We start from the raw sequence: 27,129 nt of genomic DNA, 5'->3' as shown, positions 1-27,129 counted from the left end.
GACCAAACTCCGACTTTTTTTGCCCTAGTCGGACCAGTTTCATCCGACTCAAATTTTGTTTCATGAAACCCGATCCGACCAAAGTTGCTCAACTCTACTCACAAGCATAAAACAAATACAAGGACACAGGTTGTTAGATGAGTAGGGCCTTATAGCCACTGGACTGACAAGAGAACCCAACGCCCTTCCCTTTAATAGGACCTGTGCAGACAGCCTAGCACCACACAGAGCAATTAGCATTCACCAAGAAACACCAGAATTGGCAGGTCTGTCGTTAGCGCCTTTCCTTTTTGCAGGTGAGAGTAGACGGACAGTGAGTATATATGACAGACGTAAGTGTCTGAAGTTGTCGTGGTGAACGTTAAGCTGCCTACACAATCATCCACCAGGACTGGTTTGGCAGTGGTCCGTGATGGTCTGGTAAGTCAAATCCCTGGAGGGGTGCATAAACCTTTATGCTATAAGCCAATTAATTGCTGTTGGGTATCCACATGGAAACGTTCACTTTGCTATTCAGGGTGATTTGGAATCCAGCCCGAAGTTGCTTGATGATTTTGGTTTCAATAGATCCTTCATTCATAATTTTAAGTGTCCATTTCAAATCATCTAATATTTCATTAGACTTATCTCTTTTCATAATTACCCTTTTTTTTTTTTCCATAACTTGGATTTTATTTCTTTATATATTTTGGATGCATAATGTCATCACTTGTCCATAATTGGATACGCTCATCTAAATTAAAATTTTATTTTTACTGCCTTTAGATAAAATGTTATGTTGTCATTATCCTGACTCTAGTTTTTAAAACAAAAAAAAGTCCATGATTTTTTTTCTTTTTACATAAAACACAAAACAAAAAGTCTTCATCCCCTTTGGGGCATACAGTACTCTGGGTTATTCACAAAGATCATGTCTATATAGCATCATAGTCCTCCTCATCTTCATGTTTCCGCTTCAATGGATTGGATTCGGTTACAGTGTTCTGTGCCGACACCATGTTAGTTGTAATGAGGATATTTTTGGAGCCGATCAATGAAGGGTTAATCAGGACATTTTGAACTGAGGGGGTTGTAGGAGTTGCTGTAAGAGGGAAAAAAAAATATAATCATAAGTATATATAAGTCACAATGTTATTTTTTAAGTTATGCTTTAAGTTGCAGGCATTTTAATTATAAGCAGATAAGTGGGGTCCGGAAACCCCAAACAAGTGATCAAAACACCTCACAGAAGCGCACTTGTCCTGCCTGAGCACACGCACCAAGAGAAATACAGATTCAAAAGCAAGCCCAAGACTTTCTATTGATTGCATACTCTGCTCTTTGCATGAAGACAGGCAAGAGCTGTGCACCTAAGAGATGTTTTAACCAATCGCTGAGGATCGTCTCAGAACGCAATTTATTATTTAGAATCTGTGCACCATTGATTATTCGCAGCAGATTTTTCAGCATCAAAAACCAGAGCGTTAGAGTATGTTCACATATTGCAATTTTGCTACAGAAAAACGTAGAATTTTATTGTTCCATCAAAGTAAATAAAATCTCATGTACACGTTAATTATTTTTCTTTATCGCTTCATTGGAGGTCCACGGGTGTATGCTGCTGTCGCTAGGAGGCTGACACTAGGCAAAAAAGGAAAAGTAGCTCCTCCCCAGCAGTATACACCTACCTACAGGCACCTCAGATTAAGCTTAGTGTCTGTAGGAGGTGGACCTGGATCTGAGCCCAGAACCGCAGGCTTTTCCTTTTCAGGTCACCTGCTGTGTTTTATTCATCTTTTCCTTTTGTCTTTCAGGTTCTTCATCTTCACGGTAACAGAGTGTAATATCTCACCGTTTTCCCATACTGATGCGAACGAGAGAGCAGTGTGGTGTCACCCACATCGCCCACTCTCGGACCCGCAGGCAGGACCTAATCCACTGTCACCCTTAGGGGTGCTTCAGGGGGATTCCTGGTGGCCGGTTCCTTTGCCTTTTCCCCTGCTCACCCTTCTCCTCGGAGAGGGCTGAGAGGAAGACTATGGTCACCAGCAGTGGCCTCCTCCCTTCTTGTAAGGGGTTGATGCCGTCTTCAGCACCGTCCGGAGACAGTGCGGGAAGGAGGATCCCTGATGCCAGCCACCCTCTCACCCCAGGGCTCCTGATGTGATCCCCATCTGTGAAGAGGAGCCGGAGACCTCATCGTGCAGGTAACGTATGTAACCATGCCCCCCCACGCCCAACAAAGCAGGCCAGTACCTTAACCCCTTCACTGCCGAAGCTTTTTCCGTTTTCCGCTACCATTCATTCTAGAGCCATAACTTTTTTATTTCTCCATCACAATGGCCATGTGAGGGCTTCTTTTTTGTGGGACGAGTTGTACTTTTAAACGACACCATTGGTTTTACCATGTCATGTACTCGAAAACGGGAAAAAAAATTCCAAGTGCGGTGAAATTGCAAAAAAAGTGCAAGCCCACGCTTGTTTTTTGCTAGGTTCTCTAGATGCTAAATCTAACCTGCCATTATGATTCTCCAGGTCATTACGAGTTCATAGACATCAAACATGTCTATGTTCTCTTTTCTCTAAGTGGTGAAAAAAAATTCCAAAGTTTGCTTTAAAAAAAAAAATAAAAAATTGCGCAATTTTCTGAGACCCATAGCGTCTCCATTTTTCGTGATCTGGGGTCGGGTGAGGGCTTATTTTTTGCGTGCCTGGCTGACGTTTTCAATGATACCACTTTTGTGCAAATACGTTCTTTTCATCGCCCGTTATTGCATTTTAATGCAATGTCGCTGCGACCAAGAAACGTAATTCTGGCGCTTTGAATTTTTTCTCGCTATGCCGTTTAGCGATTGGGTTAATGCTTTTTTTATTGATAGATCGGGCAATTCTGAAAGCCGCGATACCTAATATGTGTATGTGGGATTTTTTTTTTTTTTTTTGTTTCATTTTGATTGGGGCGAAAGGGGGGCTACATATGGGCGATGAGCAGATCGCCCATATGTAGCAGATTTACTGATGTGCTTTGAGCACCGACCACCGGGCGGCGCTCAAAGCCATCTGCCTGGAACCACTATAGAGGTCTCTATGAGACCTGTGGTTGTCCAGGCAATGTGACGCCAACCCCGATCACGTGACGGGGGTCGGCGATGAGCTCATTTCCGGCCCGGCGGCCGAAGTGCTATTGCATTGCCCGCTGTCAGCTTTGACAGCGGGATTTAACTAGTTAATAGGCGCGGGCGGACAGCGAGTCCGCTCGCGCCTATTGCGGGAACATGTCAGCTGTTCATAACAGCTGACATGTCGCGGCTTTGAGATGGGCTCACCGCGGAGCCCACCTCAAAGCGGGGATCCTTACCGATGACGTACTATTCAGTCATCGGTAAGGAAGGGCTTAATGTTCCAAGTCATTATCAGGAGGGCACTTCCCCCAGGCAGGCTGCGCAGCAGGACCCCCTGCTTTCTTTGACGGTCCCAGTACCTCGCTAGTGACCTTTATGAACTGTGGCCATTTTCTCCAGAAGACCTCGACGGATCATTACTGCTCTTCTCCCCTGCATTCCAGCTTGAGCGCTTGAACTTAGCTCTCTTTTCTCGTCTTATAGGGGGCCTCGCTGGCTCAGAGTCTCCGGTCTCATTAGACCACGCCCCCTGCCTTGCGCGTGTCTTTTTGGCACCCTTTTTTCACTCCTCGCCTCTCTACCAATCGGGGGAGTGCTTTAGTTTTTGCCGGCCGTTCAGCGGTCGGCCACGCCTCCCAACATCCAATCAGAAGGGCACTTTCATTTTTTACCGGTTGGCTGAGTCACAGGGCTGGCCACGTCCCCCTCCTATGATTCAGCCAACCGGATTCTTATCCCTCTATTCTTCGGCTCCTCCTTAACCACGCCCCCCGCCCTGCAGCTTTCTGCTTTACACTGCCGGGGGACACTGACATCCTGTGCTTTCCTTGGCTTCAGACTCGCTGCATTTGCCCAGTCTTCACAACGGGGGACACACCTGCTTCTACACTCCCGGGGACAATTTGGAATCCTGCGCCTTCCTTGGCTTCAGACTCGCTGCTTCTGCCCGGTCTTCACAACGCGTGATACAGCTAACCTTCGGTCATCTGCTATCGCTGGAATCGGGTAGGCTCAGCCCTCGCTCTCTCTTGTGCCTGTCTCCCTTTTAAGTCACTCATCAGCAGTATCATCTAGGCTTGACTTATGCCCAACTCTGCAGGGGCTTCTGGTCCTCCCACTGAGCCCACTGTCATTAATTACACCTGCGCCCACTGTAAAGGAAAGTGGCCTTCAGGTCAGCCGTCCCCTTTCTGCCCGTCCACCATGTCTGCCCCACAGGAGCACTGTAACACCCGGGATGAGAGCACACCCCTCCCCCAAGAGTGGGCTCCCCATCCAGTTTACCGGGCCCCTCAAGTGCATCCAGGATGCCCCTCTCTCCCCATTCCCCTTCCTCGAGGCGGACTTTCGGTTGGATGTAGATTCTCAGTCCGGGTCTGACTCAGACGCAGAACAGATTTCCAGGACGCAGGACATGGTAGATAGCCTTATTTCGGCTATTATTCATACTCAAACTAAAAGAGGACGAGGAACCCGCTCAGGACGATTCAGTCTCATTCAGATGGGTTAAGCGTCCCTCCTGGACTTTTCCAAATCACAAGGAGTTTGAGGCTACTATGAAAGCACCCCGGAAAGCGCTTTCCAGGAAGGAGACAGCTAGACATTCTATATCCCTTCAGTCCAGATCTGGTCACCAAATGGGCAGAGTCCTCTAAGGTGGATCCGCCGGTCTCTCGATTATCCTCCAAAACAGTTGTCTTTACCGGACGGCACATCTCTTAAGGATGCTACAGACAGGCAGATTGAGTCCTTGACCAAATCGGCCTTTGAGGCGACCGGTGCTTGCCTCTGTCCCAGCTTCGCCTCCACCTGGGTGGCGAAATCCATATCTGCCTGGGCAAAAATGCTTCGCCAGGGCATCTTAGAGGCACCTTCTCTGGGTGAGCTGGCAGATTTGGCAGACCAGATTGCGCACACTGGTAAGTATCTTCTGACTGCCTCTTTAGATGCGGCCGCCTGTTCCTCCAGAGCAAGCAGCAACATAATCGCTATTCGCCGCATCAAATGGTTGAAGTCGTGGAATGCGGACCCGACCTCTAAGAAGTCACTCACCAACCTGGCCTTCCAGGGTTCTAGGCTCTTTGGGTCCAGCCAAGACCAGATAATTTTGGAGGCTACCAGCGGGAAGAGCACCTCTCTGCCTCAGTCCAGGACAAGACACCCCTCCAACAGAAAGATGTCACTGCCTTTTCGTTCCTTTTGACCTTTTTCTTCATCAGGAACCTACTCCCAGCAGGACCATTCTTCCACCTCAGAGGAAAGAAGGAAACCATCCTTCAAACCAGCTCCTCACTGGAGGCCAAAGAGCCGCTCCTCCAAGACCTCTGGGTCCCGCAAACACAGGTTCTCCTCCAAGTGACGGGTCACCCACAGCTGGAAGTCTTTCCAGGATGGGAGGCGGGCTTCTTCTCTTCAGGGATGCATGGTTGTTGGTGGTCGATGACACCTGGGCCAGAGAGATCGTTACGTCCGTCTACAAGATCGACTTTTCTTCCCTCCCAGGAAGACGTTTCCTTTTGTCTCATCCACCAAAACAGCCATGTCAAGCCCCAGGGGTTCTTCAGGCTGTCTCTTCCCTTCTAAACACAGGAGTAATCATACCCGTTTCCTTGGAACGAGCGGTTTTCTGGGTTCTACTCCAACCATTTTGTAGTATCGAAAAAAGACGGTTCGCTCTGCCCGATATTGGACCTCAAACAATTGAATCGCCACGTTCGGATCCGCCACTTCAGGATGGAGTCCTTACGCTCGGTGATCACCTCCATGGAACCAGAATCTCTTTGCTCTGTAGACATTCAGGATGCTTATCTTCACATTCCTGTTTATGTGCAGCATCAGAGATTCCTTCGGTTTGCGATCCAGCAGGTTCATTATCAGTTCACGGCCCTTCCTTTCGGCCTTGCATCTGGCCCCAGAGGGTCATGGTAGCGGTCATGGCCATCCTTCGTTCCAAGGGGAGTCTCAATCCCTTACCTGGATGATCTACTGATCAAAGGGCTGTCCCGCCGAGACTGCGATCAGAGTTTTCAGGTTATTCTGGCCCATCTCAGCTGGATAGTCAACAGAGAGAAATCCTCCCTGATTCCAACTCGGCGCCCGGTGTTCCTGGGCATGGAGTTCGACACAACCCCGGCTTGGATCTTCCTTCCAAAGGACAAGTTTTCATCCCTCTGCCAGGGAGGCAGATCCCTAAAGAGTCCAGTCCCCCTACCCCTTCGGTCCTGCATGTGAGTCCTGGGGAAGATGGTTGCCTCCATGGAAGCCCTTCGCCCAGTTCCACACCCGTCCTCTTCAGCTGGCCCTCCTGTCTGCCTGGGGACAAGAGAACGGCCTCCCTAGACCAACCTGTGCTTCTGTCTCTCAAGGTGAGGCAATCCTTGACCTTATGGACACTATCCACCTCAGTCCTGTGCAGGAGGTCCTTCCTTCCTCTTCGGTGGCAGGTCATCACCACCGACGGCAGTCTCCTCGGGTGGGGAGTGGTTTTCCTTCAGCACACAGCGCAGGGTCACTGGAATGCTCAGGAAGCCCTTCTGTCCATCAATCTTCTGGAGATCAGAGCAATCTTCCTTGCTCTTCTCTACTGGCAGTCTCTCCTAGCAGGCAATCCGGTCTGCATTCAGACAACACCACGGACGTGGCTTACATAAACCACTAAGGCGGGACTAGCAGCAAACAGGTCATAGCAGAGGTGACAAGAATTCTGCAATGGGCGGAACGTCACGTCCCTGCCATATCAGCTGGTAGAAAATTGGGCAGTCGATTTCCTGAGTCGTCAGGGTCTCGCATCTCGCATCAGGCAAGTGGTCTTTCAATCCAGCAGTCTTCAACCAAATATGTCAGAGATGGGGCACTCCGAATGTCGACCTCATGGCGTCTCGGTGAACCACAAGGTTCCTCTGTTTGCAGCCAGATCCCGGGATCCACTGGTCATCGGTTGCAATGCACTGGTAATCCATTGGTCCCAGTTTAAGCTGCCTTATCTGTTTCCGCCTCTCCCCCTGATTCCGAGAGTTGTGATAAAGACAGAAGGGATTCCCGTAATCCTGATAGCTCCAGACTGGCCAAGATGTCCTTGGTATGCATAGCTGGTAAACATGCTTTCGGACGTCCCCTGGAGGCTTCCAGACCATCCAGATCTTCTCTCGTAGGGCCCCTCTTTCACCGGAGTTCTCAGTCTCTGAGTTTAACAGCATGGCCGTTGAGGCCGCAGTTCTTAAGGAGGCTGGTTTTTCTCACCAGGTCATTCAGACAATGATTAAGGTAAGAAAACCAGCATCCTCACGCATTTACCACAGGTATTGGAAGAGCTTCTTCCGGTGGTGCGTGGACAACAGCTTGTTCCCAATGTCTTTTCCCTGCCCTCTATCCTAGGTTTTCTTCAAGCAGCCTCGACTCAGGTCTAACTTTCAGTACCCTTAAGGGTCAGGTTTCCGCTCTGTCTATCCTTTTCCAGAGGGATCTGGCTTCACTTTCTCAGGTGAAGACCTTTGTTCAGGGTGTCGTCCATCTGGCACCACCTTACCATCCCTCCTATAGGATCCATGGGATCTTAATCTTGTTCTTGGCAACCTCCAATGTGCACCCTTCAAACCCATTCAGGATATTTTCTTTTCTTTTCTGTCCTGGAAGGTGGCCTTCCTATTTGCCATCATGTATATTAGGAGGGTTTCCGATTTAGCAGCATTATCTTGTCGTTCCCCGTTCCTGACTCTACATCAGGACAAGGTAGTTTTCAGACCCGTTCCTTCCTTTCTTCTCAAGGTAGTCTCTTCTTTTCACATCAATGAGGACATTATCCTTCCGTCTTTATGTCCTTCCCCGGTTCATCCCCTGGAGAAGTCCCTCCACAAGCTGGATTTGGTCAGAGCCATTCGAGTAGCTTTCCAGGACTGCTCCCTTTCGTCAATCCGATTCCCTATTTGTCATCTCTGAAGGTTGTCGAAAAGGGCTCCCAGCTTCTAGGTCCACTATCGCTCATTGGATTCGTTCAGCGATACTGGAGGCTTACTGCGTTCAGGACAAACAGCCTCCTCCGGGAGTGAAGGCTCACTCCACTCTAGGCCGTGAGGGCTTCCTAGGCTGTTCGCCACCAGGCTTCGGCCTTACAAGTTTGCAAGGCCGTGACCTGGTTGTCCTTACACACCTTTGCGAGGTTTTACAGGGTTCATACCCGTGCCTCGTCCGATGCAGGCTTGGGTAGGAAGGTGCTGCAGGCGGCCCATTCTATTAAATAAAAAAAACCTCACCCATCAAAAACAGAAGGAAAAACGTTTTTTTATAAGCATTTTTCCAGCAAAAATGTCTGCAGCAAATATTTAAATTGTACACATTAACCTTAGCAGGAAAAACACTGCAAAAGGCTACTTTCACATTAGCGTTTTTTAGCGCAGCGCTTCGTGCGCAATAGAAACACAAGCAAAAAACGCTTCATGTGTTTTTCATGCATTTGCGGTTTTTAGGCGCAAGCGTTTTAACCAGTTTCAAGCCATGTTAACTCTTAAAATGCATGTGATTAACGCAGGCGTGCGCATGTCCATGCACACGCCTGCGTTCCCATAGACTGTAATGCGTTATTTTGTCGCATTCTGTGCACATGCTTTTTTGGACGCCGTTGGCCTGGGCGCACACCTTAAAAAAATGCATGCGCACGAAAACGCATATGAATGCGTGCAAACGCTAGACCATGCGCCCCCCATGTTAAACATAGGTGCGCGTGACGCATGCGCATGGACGCGCACGATGTGCTGCGCAAAAAAACACTAATGTGAAACCAGCCTAAAATTTTTTATTTTTTTTTTATACTGGGTACACGGGAGCTGGTCTCTGACGCAAGCTGCCCAATATTCAGGCAGCATGAATCGAATCAGCTGCCAGGTTCCGTTTACACTGTATGTGATCCCTGGATGGTTGGACAAAAATCATGGAGGATTTTGATATATTTTCTTTAAGAAGTATAGTTTAAAAAAAAATGTGTATTTATAAAACAGAAACACTAAGAATATACTAACCTGTTTTAAGTGCAGTCTGAGAAGTTGGAATCTGTACAGTAAATCTTTGGCCAGCAAGAGCCACTTGAGTGCTGCCAACCTTAGAAACAGACACGGTCTGAGCTGTCGGTGTCCCTGAGGTTAAAAGAAAAAAAATCAAATCATACAGACTGGCATTAATTTGCAAGAAAATGAGATTTGGCATGTCAGCCATGCAGATGTGCCCAGAGCAATTACAATCACCGCTCACAGCACAGAGGAGGGGCTGCAAGCACACCCCGATGCTGTCCGACAGCAGATTCAGCATAGGTGTACATGGCTTCTCAGCCTGTACTTTTGATAAGGATATTTCAAAATAAAAGTTATAGGTCCTGATTCATCAACCTATTGAGGAAAAATGTTGCAACTTTCTGTGTTTTGCCCAACTCCTCTAAAATTGGTGGAGCTGGGACAGGACAGGGATGGGATGCCACTGCTCATGTAATACATGACAAGCGGTGAAGACGCCTAACCAGAAATCTTACTCAAGTCCCTGACCGGAGTAAGATTCATGGCAAGGCACCTGCCGTTTCTCAAAAGCACCTGATTCATTAAGAGGTGTGAACTCAATGACACTGACTCCACCGCGCCTTCTCATTAAGGCAGGCATGAAAAATCGCTGGCATTGATAACTCGGAGTCATAGATTTATCCTCTTCAGCTACTGATCTCTTTTCCAGTCCTATTGTAACCGTTACAGATCATATTGCTAGAAACAGGATCTCTTAGAATATAAAACCTTAAGGCACATAGGGAAAAAAATGCAGAGGATTATCCACTGTCCGTTCACTTGCGGAAGCTCTCTTTTTGGATTGGATTCTCCGTTGTTAGCAAAGTTCTAATAAATCTGCGAAATATATCTATAGAGTACACCGACAGGAGCTATGGATCAGCAGATGTCAGTTCAGGTGCTGGCATCCTGGCATGTTCTTTACAATGATATCCAGAAAAGAATTTAATTATACCAGGTCTGTAGTCAATATGCTCTGTAATATGGCCATAGAGTAAAACTAAACTAAGCTTTAAAGGGGATCCCGACTTACTGACTGCTGCAATGCTTACCTATCGTAGGCGTACTGGGTCTGCTGGAGACAGCCCCCACACTTAACCTGGGGACTGTGATCCTGCTGCCTGATGATGGAATCTGTAACAGAGGAAAGAAAATGCAGGAGACATTAACTATCCCCATGCAGGAATGCCTCACATGGATGTGTATGGAAATAGCTTGCACAGAGAGAAGCACTTGGCAGATGTTGATGCTTTACAGGCTTTTATAAAAAACCACACTGGAGATTTACATCTAGTCCTAGGCTGTCTTAGATGTGATGCCAGTCACAGGGATCATATATCTGGGGCCAACAATCTTGGCACCTAACAGGCCACATCTTTTCCTAGCAGACTACTAATAGTAAGTCAGTGTGCCAACTATTTATGATGTAGTATTACGTCAAGGCGCAAGTAAGGGGTAAAGGGCCATCTCATTTTTGTAGATTGCTTACAGTGCAGGGAAGCATACAACTGGCTAATACGCTGCTCACTGACAGCTGTAACAACTTACTGCATGCAATCACCTGCTCAATCAGGAACATAAAAAGTCTATCTTTCCGACAATGGATTCTAATACACCAAAAATAGCCCTCCCCATGGTTTTACTGAACCAAAGTCAGATCATCGTAAAACTACAACAGCACAAGCGGGGGGCAACCGTGAATACAGATAGGAGGCATCTGTTCCTCCTACTCTGCTCTATGGTCAGGTAAGTCCCTATAAATAATAATACCAGGAGGATATAATAAAAGGTTCTTCCCTCAAAAAAAAAAAATCCATTGGATAGGGGAGAGTCTACTGATCATCGATATCGAGAACAGGGCTGGTCTTCCAATTAATCTTCAGACACTTCCTATGTACTTACCTTTTTCTGTATTGTTTTTAGTCTGTAGTTTGGTGCAGTCAGGCAGTATCTATCCGGTGGCAGCCGGGGTCCCGCATATGGTTTGATTAATGGTAGTGGGGTCTGGTTCTTTTGCCTTGAAATATCTAATAAAAACTAAATAAAAATAAATAATTAAAACATTTGCAAAATAAATAGCACATTACCATATATTTATATAAAAAATATATATTGTGCATAAGTTATCTGTGCAGGTCACTAATAAGGTTTTTTTTTGTAAACAAATCATTTGCACTGTATGACGCTATAGTTTTACTTAAAGGGGATATCCAGGATTTTGTGAAAAAAAAAAAACGGGGATTCAGCTGCGCGTGCTGGCATCACCGTCAGAGTGGCGATTTCTTTTCCTCTCGGTTGACAGGGTGGGACTTCGACGTCATTCCGATTGACGGCCTGTTTCTCGCTGCCTAATTGGGGGAGCCGACTGTTAATCAGAATGACATCAAAAGCAACAGCCCATCGACAGAGCAAAACGGAAAAGAAGCAGCCACTCTGACGACGTGATGTCAGCAGAAGCAGCTGAATCCCCGATAGGGGACGGCTCTTTGCCAGCAAAGGAAGGTGTCGGGCACAACCAGCAGGTAAGTAGAAACTCTGCCTGTTAGTGCTTAGGTGCGTTTTTAGTTTTTCTCTAATGATGAGTGAACGTGCTCAGGTAAGGTGTTATCTGAGCATGCTCGTGTCCTAATCAAACATTTTCGGCATGCTCATAAAATATGCTCGAGTCGCCGCGCCCACGAGTCTTGGAGCGGTTTGACCGCCATAACACATGCAGTGATTGACTGTTTGTTAGGCAATATGTAGCTGCTGTCGAACATCTGCGTAACTCGAGATTAGTATTCGAGCACGCCGGAATGCTCGATTATTACTTGTGCATGCTCGGATAACACCTTATCTGAACACACTCACACATCACTATTTTTCACAAAGTCCCAGATAATATATCTCCTTTAAGACTTTAGGGTCAGTTTTTCATTCCATGGTGACTTACAGACGTCACCTCTAATTCCCAGGTACCCACAGAGCTAGACATCCCACTACTCACATCTCTAGGAGGCGGCGAGGTGAACGATTGGTCTGTTCTGCACTGGATTGCCAGCCTGACATCGTCGGCATCAATGTTATTCTTTTTGGCATGACTGGAATAAATCTTTGCATCCTCCAGAATTGTTGTCACGTATCCTAAATAAAAGAGGTTGATATACGAGTAGGTACAATAATAAAGGCAGCGCTGTTTTATGAGTCTGCGGAAGACGTAAACCACTGCATGACTACAAAGCGGCAAATATCCAATGTATTCATCAGAAAATCCTTATAGCTTTGTATGCGGAGGCTCGGAGTGTGACAGCACGTGATTTACTTACTATATGTGAACTCCAGCATCTGGTTAATAACCCTTGGCTCGTACTCGGTGATCCCCATGTCCTTCAGGATCTGGGCCATCACCTGAGGGCAATGAGAGAAGAGGTCACAACACTGGATAATACTTAGGAGTAAGGAATAATAATATTACAAGGCTAAGTATCAGCAAAACTACAAGAGAGGGAGAGGGGAAAGGGGATACTTTATTGTAAATCATAAATATAAAATACTAGCTGAAGAGCCCGGCGCTGCCCAGGCATAGTAATCTAACTATGGTTACGGTTAGTTAGTGTGCAAAGCTGAGTGTAGAGCCCCGCACACGACACATAGCCACATTCTCTATTATATCCCACATCATCCTGTCAGCCAGAGCTACCGGACAACTACCCCTAATATCCCACATCATCCCGTCAGCCATAGCCACCGGACTACTACCACTAATATCCCACATCATCAGATCAGCAAGAGCCACTGGACTACTCCCCCTAATATCCCACATCATCCGTCAGCCAGAGCTACCGGACTACGACCCCTAATATCCCACATCATCCTGTCAGCCAGAGCTACCGGACAACTACCACTAATATCCCACATCATCAGATCAGCCAGAGCTACCGGACTACTACCCCTAATATCCCACATCATCCCATCAGCCAGAGCTACCGGACTACTACCCCTAATATCTCACATCATCAGATCAGCAAGAGCCACTGGACTACTCCCCCTAATATCCCACATCATCCTGTCAGCCAGAGCTACCGGACTACTACCCCTAATATCCCACATCATCAGATCAGCCAGAGCCACTGGACTACTCCCCCTAATATCCCACATCATCCGTCAGCCAGAGCTACCGGACTACTACCCCTAATATCCCACATCATCCTGTCAGCCAGAGCTACCGGACAACTACCACTAATATCCCACATCATCCCGTCAGCCAGAGCCACCGGACTACTATCCCTAATATCCCACATCATCAGATCAGCAAGAGCCACTGGACTACTCCCCCTAATATCCCACATCATCCCGTCAGCCAGAGCTACCGGACAACTACCCCTAATATCCCACATCATCAGATCAGCCAGAGCCACTGGACTACTCCCCCTAATATCCCACATCATCCGTCAGCCAGAGCTACCGGACTACTACCCCTAATATCCCACATCATCCTGTCAGCCAGAGCTACCGGACAACTACCACTAATATCCCACATCATCAGATCAGCCAGAGCTACCGGACTACTACCCCTAATATCCCACATCATCCCGTCAGCCAGAGCTACCGGACTACTACCCCTAAAATCCCAAATCATCCCGTCAGCCAGAGCTAACGGACAACTACCCCTAAAATCCCACATCATCCCATCAGCCAGAGCTACCGGACTACTACCCCTAATATCCCACATCATCCGTCAGCCAGAGCTACCGGACTACTACCCCTAATATCCCACATCATCCTGTCAGCCAGAGCTACCGGACAACTACCACTAATATCCCACATCATCAGATCAGCCAGAGCTACCGGACTACTACCCCTAATATCCCACATCATCCCATCAGCCAGAGCTACCGGACTACTACCCCTAATATCTCACATCATCAGATCAGCAAGAGCCACTGGACTACTCCCCCTAATATCCCACATCATCCTGTCAGCCAGAGCTACCGGACTACTACCCCTAATATCCCACATCATCAGATCAGCCAGAGCCACTGGACTACTCCCCCTAATATCCCACATCATCCGTCAGCCAGAGCTACCGGACTACTACCCCTAATATCCCACATCATCCTGTCAGCCAGAGCTACCGGACAACTACCACTAATATCCCACATCATCCCGTCAGCCAGAGCCACCGGACTACTATCCCTAATATCCCACATCATCAGATCAGCAAGAGCCACTGGACTACTCCCCCTAATATCCCACATCATCCCGTCAGCCAGAGCTACCGGACAACTACCCCTAATATCCCACATCATCAGATCAGCCAGAGCCACTGGACTACTCCCCCTAATATCCCACATCATCCGTCAGCCAGAGCTACCGGACTACTACCCCTAATATCCCACATCATCCTGTCAGCCAGAGCTACCGGACAACTACCACTAATATCCCACATCATCAGATCAGCCAGAGCTACCGGACTACTACCCCTAATATCCCACATCATCCCGTCAGCCAGAGCTACCGGACTACTACCCCTAAAATCCCAAATCATCCCGTCAGCCAGAGCTAACGGACAACTACCCCTAAAATCCCACATCATCCCATCAGCCAGAGCTACCGGACTACTACCCCTAATATCCCACATCATCCCAACAGCCAGAGCTACCGGACTACTACCCCTAATATCCCACATCATCCAGTCAGCCAGAGCTACCGGACAACTACCACTAATATCCCACATCATCAGATCAGCCAGAGCCACTGGACTACTACCCCTAATATCCCACATCATCCCGTCAGCCAGAGCTACCGGACTACTACCCCTAATATCCCACATCATCCCGTCTGCCAGAGCTACCGGACTACTACCCCTAATATCCCACATTATCCCGTCAGCCAGAGCTACCGGACTACTACCCCTAATATCCCACATTATCCCGTCAGCCAGAGCTACCGGACTACTACCCCTAATATCCCACATCATCCCGTCAGCCAGAGCCACCGGACTACTATCCCTAATATCCCACATCATCCCGTCACATACGCCGGACTACTACCCCTAATATCCCACATCATCCCGTCAGCCAGAGCCACCGGACTACTTTCCCTAATATCCCACATCATCCCGTCAGAGCCGCCGGACTACTACCCCTAATATCCCACATCATCCCGTCAGCCAGAGCCACCGGACTACTACCCCTAATATCCCACATCATCCCGTCAGCCAGAGCCACCGGACTACTACCCCTAATATCCCACATCATCCCGTCAGCCAGAGCCACCGGACTACTACCCCTAATATCCCACATCATCCCGTCAGCCAGAGCCACCGGACTACGACCCCTAATATCCCACATCATCCCGTCACATACGAAACATGGTTCACTAAGATCCCAGGTCAACTTGTAATTTGTCCGGCTGAGTTGCTCATGGATGTACAGCATCTGTATGCAGTATAGTATCATATTTAATGGGTTGTTAAGGGAAAAGCATTACGTGTTATATGGGTATATTCAGGTGAATTATGGGGAAAGTAGCACTTTAAAAAAACTCACAGCATCAGAGCACAGTAACACATCAAAAATGCATAAAAGTGCCTGAGAAAATATTAAATCCACATGACATTTAGTATGTGCACTTTCCTACATTCAAGTGTGTTACTTAATCATACCATACTTGAGGGGGGGGGGATTCATTTCTGTCATATACTCACTGCTCCTTTGTGGGGGGGGGGGGCAGACGATGGCTGGAGCTTATGTTCCTGGGGATGCTCCCACCACGTCAGTGTCTGCTGAGGTGTTGTGAAGTGGGAAAACTGTTGGTCATAGCAACCAATCACAGCTCAGCTACTTTTAACCAGCTCTGGTGAAATGAGAGATGCTTAGTGATTGGTTGCAAGGAAAACTGTTGGTCATAGCAACCAATCACAGCTCAGCTTCTTTAGAACAGCTCTGGTGAAATGAAAGATGCTTCGTGATTGGTTGATGATGCACGCACACACACATTGATTTTTATATATAGAAAATAAAATATTACATTTAAATGAAATAGTCATACATCATAAGATGTGTCACTCATACATCTGCCGGGAATACATGTAACATTTAATACCACCATGGTGTTGCAGAATATAAGCCCATTAGATTTACTACGGGAATATATATGGTGCGATAAAAATGATGGCAATTTAACATTTAGTTATTGGAGTTCTCTAGTGTCCATATTAAATTGGAACCCAGCCTATTTTAATAGGGTCAATAGCTGGGATATATTTTATAATATACTTCTGAGACCTATCACTTGGGAACTAGTGGATCATAGTGGTGCTTATAATATAATAACACACACTATGATCCAATGTACATCTTATGATATGAGTACTTCATTTTAATTTAACTTGTTTCTGACATCCTATCCCGTCCATGTGCCCTGGGCCCCTATGCCCATGGACGGGATAGTACGTCATAGCGATCAGCAGCGCTCACGGGGTGAGCGCCGCTGATCGCGGCCGGGTGTCAGCTGATTATGACAGCTGACACCAGGCAATATGCGTCAGGGGCAGTCACGGACCGCCCCCGACACGTTAACCCCTGGCACATAACAGTGTACCAGGGGTTTAGGGAAGCAATGGCAGGGAGGGGGCTCCCTCCGTGCTCCCTTGAAACCCCCGCAGCAGCGCGATGTGCAGCGCTGCTGCAGGGGCCTCTTTCCCTGTAGGTCCCTGGATCCAATATGTCGGCGGGGACCTTCGGGGGTCTGCAGGGAGGCGGCTTCCTCAGTGCCTGCAAAGCGCAGGCATGAGGAAGCCTGCAGCAGTGCCTGTGACAGATCGCTGATCTGTCACAGCGATCTGTGATGTGTCAGATCAGTGATCTCACACATGACAGTGATGTCCCCCCTGGGACAGTGTAATAAAGTTAATAAAAAAGTGTAAAAATAATTTCGACAAAAAGCGCTAAATTAAAAAAAAAAATTCCCTAATAAATTCATTTTTTGGAGAAAAAAAAAAAAAACACAATAAAAGTACACATATTAGGTATCGCCGCGTCCGTAACGACCCGCCCTATAAAACGGTCCCATTAGTTAACACCTTTAGCGATCCCCTTACAAAATAAAAAACAAAGCAAAAAATAATGCTTTATTATCATACCGCCGAACAAAAAGTGCAATAATGCGTGATCAAAAAGACGGATATGAATAACCATGGTACCCCTGAAAACGTCATCTTGTCCCGCAAAAAACGAGCCACAACACAGCATCAGAGAAAAAATAAAAAAGTTATAGCTCGCAGAATAAAGCGATGCAAAAATAATTATTTTATATAAAATTGTTTTCATTGCATAAAAGCGCCAAAACATAAAAAAACGACATAAATGAGGTATCGCTGTAACCGTACTGACCCGAAGAATAAAAGCGCTTTATCAATTTTATCGCACGCGGAAAGGTGTATACGCACCCCCCAAAAGAAATTCATGAAATGCTGGTTTTTGTTCATTCTGCATCCCAAAAATCGGAATAAAAAGCGATCAAAAGATGTCACGTGCCCGAAAATGGTACCAATAAAAACGTCAACTTGTCCCACAAAAAATAAGACCTCACATGACTCAGTGGGTCAAAATATGGAAAAATTATAGCTCTCAAAATATGGTGATGCAAAAACTATTTTTACATTAAAAGCGTCTTTCAGCGTATGACAGCTGCCAAATATAAAAACCCGCTATAAATAGTAAATCAAACCCCCCGTTATCGCCCCCTTAGTTAGGGAAAAATAATTTTTTTTTTCCCTATTTCCATTTTCCCGTTAGGGCTACGGTTAGGGCTAGGGTTAGGGCTGAGATTAGGGTTAGGGGTGTGTTGGGGTTAGGGTTGGAGTTAGAATTGGGGGGTTTCCACTGTTTAGGCACATCAGGTGCTCTCCAAATGCAACATGGCGTCTGATCTCAATTCCAGCCAATTCTGCATTGAAAAAGTCAAATGATGCTCCTTCCCTTCCAAGCTCTGCCATGCGCCCAAACAGTGGTTTACCCCCTCATATGGGGTATCAGTCTACTCAGGACAAATTGCAAAACAACTTTTGGGGTCCAATTTCTCCTGTTACCCTTAGGAAAACAAAAAATTGGGGGCAAAAATGTCATTTTTGTGGAAAAAAAAAAATATGATTTTTTTATTTTCACGCCCAGGCGTTATAAACTTCTGTGAAGCACCTGGGGGTTCAAAGTGCTCACCACACATCTAGATAAGTTCCGTTGGGGGTCTAGATTCCAAAATGGGGTCACTTGTGGGGAGTTTCAATAGTTTAGGCACATCAGAGGCTCTCCAAACGCGACATAACACCCGCAGACCATTCCATCAAAATCTGCTTTCCAAAACGTCACTACTTCCCTTCCGAGCCCCAGCGTGTGCCCATACAGTAGTTTTCTCCCACATATGGGATATCAGCGTACTCAGGACAAATTGGACAACTTTTGGGATCCAATTTCTCCTGTTGCCCTTGGGAAAATAAAAAAAATTGTGGACTAAAAGATCATGTTTGTGGAAAAAATATGATTGTTTTATTTTCACGCCCAGGCGTTAAAAAATTCTGTGAAGCCCTTGGGGGTTCAAAGTTATCACCGCACATCTAGACAAATTCCTTGGGGGGACTAGTTTCCAAAATGGGGTCACTTGAGGGGGTTTCCACTGTTTTGGCACATCAGGGGCTCACCAAACGCGACATGGTGTCCGATCTCAATTCCAGCAAAAAAAGTCAAATGGCGCTGCTTCCCTTCCGAGCTCTGCCATGCCCCCAAATAGTTGTTTACCCACATATATGGGGTATCAGCGTACTCAGGACAAATTGCACAATAACTTTTAGGGTCCTGTTACCCTTGGGAAAAAAAATTGGGGGTGAAAAGATCATTTTTGTGGAAAAAATGATTTTGTAATTGTACGGCTGTACGTTATAAACTTCTGTGAAGCCCTTGTGGGTTCAAAGTTCTCACCACACATCTAGATAAGTTCCTTGGGGGGTCTAGTTTCCAAAATGGTGTCACTTGTGGGGGGTTTCCACTGTTTAGGCACATCAGGGGCTCTCCAAACGTGACATGGCGTCCGATCTGAATTCCAGTCAATTTTGAATTGAAAAAGTCAAACGGCGCTCCTTCCCTTCTGAGCTCTGCCATGCGCCGAAACAGTGGTTCCCCCACCTATTAGGTATCAGCGTACTCAGGACAAATTGCACAATAACTTTTGCAGTCCAGCTTCTCCTGTTACCCTTGGTACAATAAAAAAATTGGACCTGAAGTAATTTTGTGAAAAAAAGTTAAAAGTTAATTTTTTTAAAACATTGAAAAAATTCCTGTGAAGCACCTGAAGGGTTAATAAACTTCTTGAATGTGGTTTTGAGCACCTTGAGGGGTGCAGTTTTTAGAATGGTGTCACTTTTGGGTATTTTCTATCATATAGACCCCTCAAAGTGGCTTCAAATGTGATGTGGTCCGTAAAAATAAAATGGTGTTGTAAAAATGAGAAATCGCTGGTCAATTTTTAACCCTTATAACTTCCTAACAAAAAAAATTTTTGTTCCAAAATTGTGCTGATGTAAAGTAAACATGTGGGAAATGTTACTTATCAAGTTTTTTTGCGTGCCAAATCTCTGTGATTTAAGGGCATAAAAATGCAAAGTTGGAAAATTACGAAATTTTCACAAATAAACGCAAATTATATGAATGAAATTTTACCACTAACATGAAGTACAATATGTCACGAGTAGTGTTGAGCTTTCCGATACCGCAAGTATCGGGTATCGGCCGATATTTACCTTATCGGAATTCCGATACCGAGTACCGATACTTTTTTTGTATCGGATACCGGAATCGGAAGTCCAAAATGCAATGAGCCACTTTTGTGGCTCTGATTGGCTGCCGAAATGACGTGATCATGATGCGCTGTCTGTGCGCATCATGATGCGCCGTCAGTTCGGGCCTTCGGGGGGTCTGTGTCGACTGTCCGGGGGTCTGTGCCGACCTGCCGGTGGTCTGTGCCGGCCTGCCGGTGGTCTGTGCAGGCTCCGGGGGGCTGTGCCGGCCTGCCGGGGGGCTGTGCCGGCCTGCCGGGGGGCTGTGCCGGCCTGCCGGGGGGCTGTGCCGGCCTGCCGGGGGGCTGTGCCGGCCTGCCGGGGGGCTGTGCCGGCCTGCCGGGGGGCTGTGCCGGCTTGCCGGGGGGCTGTGCCGGCCTGCCGGGGGGCTGTGCCGGCCTGCCGGGGGGCTGTGCAGGCATCGTCCGATGGGACTACAAGTCCCATCTGGCGATGCCTGCTACCATGACAGTGATTGACACATTAGCCAATGATGGGACAGTAGTAGTCCCATCATCCGGCTAATGTGTTGAATGTAAAAAAAAAAAAAAAAAAAAAAAAATTTACATGCTACATGCATGCAACATGCATGCAACATGCATGCAACATGCATGCAACATGCATGCTACATGCATGCAACATGCATGCTACATGCATGCAACATGCATGCTACATGCATGCAACATGCATGCTACATGCATGCAACATGCATGCTACATGCATGCTACATGCATGCTACATGCATGCAACATACATGCTACATGCATGCAACATACATGCTACATGCATGCAACATACATGCTACATGCATGCAACATACATACTACATGCATGCAACATACATACTACATGCATGCAACATACATACTACATGCATGCAACATACATACTACATGCATGCAACATACATACTACATGCATGCAACATACATACTACATGCATGCAACATACATACTACATGCATGCAACATACATACTACATGCATGCAACATACATACTACATGCATGCAACATACATACTACATGCATGCAACATACATACTACATGCATGCAACATACATACTACATGCATGCAACATACATACTACATGCATGCAACATACATACTACATGCATGCAACATACATACTACATGCATGCAACATACATACTACATGCATGCAACATACATACTACATGCATGCAACATACATACTACATGCATGCAACATACATACTACATGCATGCAACATACATACTACATGCATGCAACATACATACTACATGCATGCTACATGCATGCAACATGCATGCTACATGCATACTACATGCATGCAACATACATACTACATGCATGCAACATACATACTACATGCATGCAACATACATACTACATGCATGCAACATACATACTGCATGCAACATACATACTGCATGCAACATACATACTGCATGCAACATACATACTGCATGCAACATACATACTGCATGCAACATACATACTGCATGCAACATACATACTGCATGCAACATACATACTGCATGCAACATACATACTGCATGCAACATACATACTGCATGCAACATACATACTGCATGCAACATACATACTGCATGCAACATACATACTGCATGCAACATACATACTGCATGCAACATACATACTGCATGCAACATACATACTGCATGCAACATACATACTGCATGCAACATACATACTACATGCATGCAACATACATACTACATGCATGCAACATACATACTACATGCATGCAACATACATACTACATGCATGCAACATACATACTACATGCATGCAACATACATACTACATGCATGCAACATACATACTACATGCATGCAACATACATACTACATGCATGCAACATACATACTACATGCATGCAACATACATACTACATGCATGCAACATACATACTACATGCATGCAACATACATACTACATGCATGCAACATACATACTACATGCATGCAACATACATACTACATGCATGCAACATACATACTACATGCATGCAACATACATACTACATGCATGCAACATACATACTACATGCATGCATCATACATACTACATGCATGCAACATACATACAACATATATACTACATGCATGCAACATGCATACTACATATATACTACATGCATGCAACATGCATACTACATATATACTACATGTAACATACATACTACATGCTACATACATGCAACATACACACTACATGCTACATACATGCAACATACATACTACATACATGCTACATACATGCAACATACATACTACATACATGCTACATACTACATACATGCTACATATATACCACATGCATGCAACATGCATACTACATATATACTACATGCATGCAACATACATATATACTACATACATATAGACATACAGTACATATAACAGAGTACATACTCACCGTCACTTGTCACTTTGATCCCCGAAGCCATTGTCCCCTTGAGGAATAAATATCAAAATAAAAAAACACCAATATACTTACCCCGATCCGCAGAAGTCCACGAGGGTCCCACGTCCATCTTGCGTGGAGAACAGCAGCATCAGCTGATGCTACCGTTCTCTACCAGCTCCAGGAATACAATGACGGAAGGCAGGTATCCTTCCGCACTGTATTCCTCCACCACTTTAAAAAAAAAAAAAAGTCCCTAGTCTCACTTTATGCCATTGCTGCGTGGGAAATTCCCATGCAGCAATGGCATAAAGTGAGACTAGGGACTTTTTTTTTACAGTGGTGGAGGAATACAGTGCGGAAGGATACCTACCTTCCGTCATTGTATTCCTGGAGCTGGTAGAGAACGGTAGCATCAGCTGATGCTGCTGTTCTCCACGCAAGATGGACGTGGGACCCTCGTGGACTTCTGCGGATCGGGGTAAGTATATTGGTGTTTTTTTATTTTGATATTTATTCCTCAAGGGGACAATGGCTTCGGGGATCAAAGTGACAAGTGACGGTGAGTATGTACTCTATGTTATATGTACTGTATGTCTATATGTATGTATTGTATGTAGTATATATGTTGCATGCATGTAGTGTATATGCAGTATATATGTAGTATGCATGTTGCATGCATGTGGTATATATGTAGTATGTATGTAGCATGTATGTAGTATGTATGTAGCATGTAGTGTGTATGTATGTTGCATGTATGTAGCATGTAGTATATATGTAGTATGTATGTTACATGTAGTATATATAGTATATATGTAGTATGCATGTTGCATGCATGTAGTATATATGTTGTATGTATGTTGCATGCATGTAGTATATATGTATTATGTATGTAGCATGTATGTAGTATGTATGTTGCATGTATGTAGCATGTAGTATATATGTAGTATGTTACATGTAATATATAGTATATATGTAGTATGCATGTAGTATATATGTTGTATGTATGTTGCATGCATGTAGTATGTATGTAGCATGTATATAGTATGTATGTAGCATGTATGTAGCATGTAGTATATATGTAGTATGTATGTTACATGTAGTATATATAGTATATATGTAGTATGCATGTTGCATGCATGTAGTATATATGTTGTATGTATGTTGCATGCATGTAGTATATATGTATTATGTATGTAGCATGTATGTAGTATGTATGTTGCATGTATGTAGCATGTAGTATATATGTAGTATGTTACATGTAATATATAGTATATATGTAGTATGCATGTAGTATATATGTTGTATGTATGTTGCATGCATGTAGTATGTATGTAGCATGTATATAGTATGTATGTAGCATGTATGTAGCATGTAGTATATATGTAGTATGTATGTTACATGTAGTATATATAGTATATATGTAGTATGCATGTTGCATGCATGTAGTATATATGTTGTATGTATGTTGCATGCATGTAGTATATATGTTGTATGTATGTAGTATGTATGTAGCATGTATGTAGTATGTATGTTGCATGTAGTATATATGTAGTATGTATGTTACATGTAGTATATATAGTATATATGTAGTATGCATGTTGCATGCATGTAGTATATATGTATTATGTATGTAGTATGTATGTTGCATGTATGTAGCATGTAGTATATATGTAGTATGTTACATGTAGTATATGTAGTATGCATGTTGCATGCATGTAGTATATATGTTGTATGTATGTTGCATGCATGTAGTATATATGTATTATGTATGTAGTATGTATGTAGTATGTAGCATGTATGTAGCATGCATGTAGTATATATGTAGTATGCATGTTGTATGTATGTAGCATGTAAATTTTTTTTTATTTTTTTTTACATTCAACACATTAGCCGGATGATGGGACTACTACTGTCCCATCATTGGCTAATGTGTCAATCACTGTCATGGTAGCAGGCATCGCCCGATGGGACTTGTAGTCCCATCGAACGATGCCTGCACAGCCCACCGGCAGGCCGGCACAGACCACCGGAGCCTGCACAGCTCCCCGGCAGGCCGGCACAGACCCCCGGAGCCTGCACAGACCCACCCGGCAGGCCGGCACAGACCCACCCGGCAGGCCGGCACAGACCCACCCGGCAGGCCGGCACAGACCCCCGAAAGGCCCGTACAGACCCCAGAGAGGCTGTACAAGGCAAAAATAGGGTTTTTCTTATTCCGATACCGGAAGTCCCATAGACTTGAATGGGACTTCCGATATCGGAATCGGCGATACCCGATATTTTTTTTAGATCGGCCGATACCATCCGATACTTTTAAGTATCGGACGGTATCGCTCAACACTAGTCACGAGAAAACAATGTCAGAATCACCGGGATCCATGGAAGCGTTCCAGAGTTATTACCTCATAAAGGTACAGTGGTCAGAATGGTAAAAATTGGCCCGGTCATGAACGTGCAAACCACCCTTGGGGGTAAAGGGGTTAATATTTCTCTCAGGTCATGCTGGGAGATTCACACAAGAGACCACCTTTGGCGTTCTGTTACCATGGAGACTGATTAGGGTATAATCGGGGACGACCCTTCTGATCTGCCCGGTCTGTGTAAATCTATTTATGACAGGGGGGTGAGTGGTAAAGTGGGGGCCATGACATGTCGTGCGGAGGCTGTGATCCATCATCCAGGTCTGTGGCATATAACGCAGACTCTGCCCGGGTACAACACAAGATGTAGGCGCTAAGTGCCCGCGCTGCCGGTATAACGTATGAGGAGATGCTTATAGAACATATCTCCCCACACTGAGCCTTGTCCTCCTCCCAGAGCACCAACCTCCGTGCGGTTCCCCCTCTGCAGCCCCCGGTACCTGAGCATCCTTGGGCGCACTCTTGGGAGACGCCATTTTCGCCTGCTCCATAGCGTCTAACATTGGATCTGACAAACTTCCGGTAAACGCGACGGGGAAATACAGCAGGCGGTGCCTGGTCCAACTTCCGTCCGTACAAAAGCGCCATGTTGGTAGAGGAAGCGTGGCACTTCCTTTGTAGAGAGCAGAGCGCCACCTGCTGGTTGACAGTGTAGATGATGCTATGTCTCCAGAACAAAGTGCAGATCTGTTCTGGACCGCATGAAAGTCATGGGTTAATCCAGGGGTGTATATGATGGGTGCAGCTAAGGGGCCACTACCACCTCCAAACCAGCAAGCAGCTTCTCACATAGACTTGTACTACAGAGGGCCCATATATTGTTCTTACACACAGGGGCCCTTTTCTGTGTCCTCCAATCATTGGTCTGGCATGGGCCTAGCGGGGGGGTGCCATCACAGGTAGGGTGAATGCACACATTGCAGATTGTGCTGCAGATTTTTCCACGCGGATTTTGGAAAAATCCTGCCTGCGGTTTGACACCTCTACAATGGAGCAGGTGTGAAACTGCTGCGGATTCCGCACAAAGAATTGACATGCTGCGGTTTTGAAACCGCGGAAAAATCCACATCATGTGCACAGCGGTTTTCATTTTCCATGGAAAATAAAGGTACTGTACAACGCAGCAGGAACTGCCGTGGATCCCAGCAGAATCCGCAGCGTGTGCACACACCCAGGGCCGGCCCGAGAGATTACGGCGCCCTAGGCGAAACTATTTTGTTGCGCCCCTACTATTCTTGGCAGTAGATGAAAACTTGGGATATAAATTTAGGAGCAAAATAAACCACAACAACAATGATTAATTAACTCTCTCCTAACTCTTTAATCTTCTGAGAAGTTGTATAGGACAAATATATACAAAGTAATCAATAACGCAAAACAAAAACGACCATAGGTAATTAAAATTTTTGTTTCCTTGCCTTTTTTTTTTAAAAGGATGACAGTAAGTCACCGAGATTAATTTGTTTAGCAACTTCAGATTCTATCGAAATTGTTGCCAACCCAACCAACCTCTCTTGCGTCATATTTGCCCTTAAATATGTACACTTTTCTTTCCATTCCTAAAACTTTTTGCCTTTTGAAAAGATTTTTTATAATTTTTTCTATTTTTTTTCTGGCGCCCCCTTTGGGTCGGCGCCCTAGGCGGCCGCCTAGTTTGCCTATACGTTCGGGCCGGCCCTGCACACACCCTTATAATCTATGCATCTTACTGCTTACCAGGGTGGTGGCTGCGGTGAAGGGGGGGTCACTGCTGGAGGAGGCAAGAGTGGAGCATTGCTGCAGGCCACAGGCTGGGATGAGGGGGTGTTCTGATGTGTGGTGCGCCAGTGCGGGTGTCTGGTGGCGGTGCTGCACTGTGTCCCCGGTGGCGGTGCTGCACTGTATCCCCAGTGCTGCGGGAGGCTCTGCCAACATTTTGTGAAAGGCCAGAGCCCCTGGCAGTTCTTTCATGGTTTCCTATGCACACAGGACACAGCGCAGCACCGCCATCGGGACACCTGCAGTGGCATGCCGATAAGGTACTGTATATCCGCATTATAAGACGCACGCCCATTTTCCTCCCAAGTTTGGGGGGGGGGGGAGTGTGTCTTATCATCCGAAAAATACGGTATATACATATATATATACTGTATATATATACAGTGCTGTGCAAATTAATTGGAACAAAGCATTTTTTTAATTAAAATCGTAAGTTGGTTACCAGACAGTGATTCAAACCGGTTTTAACTGCCTTGAACAGGTGTGAGTGCTTGTTCAAAGCAGTTAAAACTGGTTTGATTTACTGACTGGTTACCAATTTATGATTTTACTTAAAAAAATGCTTTGTCCCAATTAATTTGC

General features: G+C 45.7%; 1 protein-coding gene across 1 annotated transcript; it reads right to left on the bottom strand.

The window, feature by feature from the left end:
- Nucleotides 1-732: 732 nt before the first annotated feature.
- On the bottom strand, nucleotides 733-25,382 carry LOC141048076 (transcription initiation factor TFIID subunit 9-like). The gene is made up of 7 exons (XM_073543449.1): nucleotides 25,230-25,382; nucleotides 12,445-12,526; nucleotides 12,126-12,262; nucleotides 11,042-11,176; nucleotides 10,192-10,273; nucleotides 9,113-9,226; nucleotides 733-1,081 (listed from the first exon to the last, which is right to left on the bottom strand). The coding sequence occupies exons 1-7, from the start codon at nucleotides 25,290-25,292 to the stop codon at nucleotides 915-917; spliced, it is 780 nt and encodes a 259-aa protein (XP_073399550.1). The 5' UTR covers nucleotides 25,293-25,382; the 3' UTR covers nucleotides 733-914.
- Nucleotides 25,383-27,129: the final 1,747 nt, after the last annotated feature.

Source organism: Dendrobates tinctorius, unplaced genomic scaffold (assembly GCF_039654945.1).
Source record: "Dendrobates tinctorius isolate UK_male_01 unplaced genomic scaffold, ASM3965494v1 ptg000133l, whole genome shotgun sequence".
In the NCBI taxonomy this organism is placed as follows: domain Eukaryota; kingdom Metazoa; phylum Chordata; class Amphibia; order Anura; family Dendrobatidae; genus Dendrobates; species Dendrobates tinctorius.
The sequence above is the reverse complement of the archived record's forward strand: the minus strand, read 5'-3'. Positions and strand labels throughout refer to the sequence as shown.

Bases quoted from the DNA above. Each gene is read 5' to 3' on its own strand.
- LOC141048076 (XM_073543449.1), bottom strand. From the start codon at position 25,292: ATGTTAGACGCTATGGAGCAGGCGAAAATGGCGTCTCCCAAGAGTGCG. The intron at 11,177-12,125 runs GTGAGTAGTGGG...ATTTTTATTTAG, and splicing joins CCTCGCCGCCTCCTAGAGAT to TTTTTATTAGATATTTCAAG. The intron at 1,082-9,112 runs GTTAGTATATTC...TCCCTCTTACAG, and splicing joins TCAGACTGCACTTAAAACAG to CAACTCCTACAACCCCCTCA.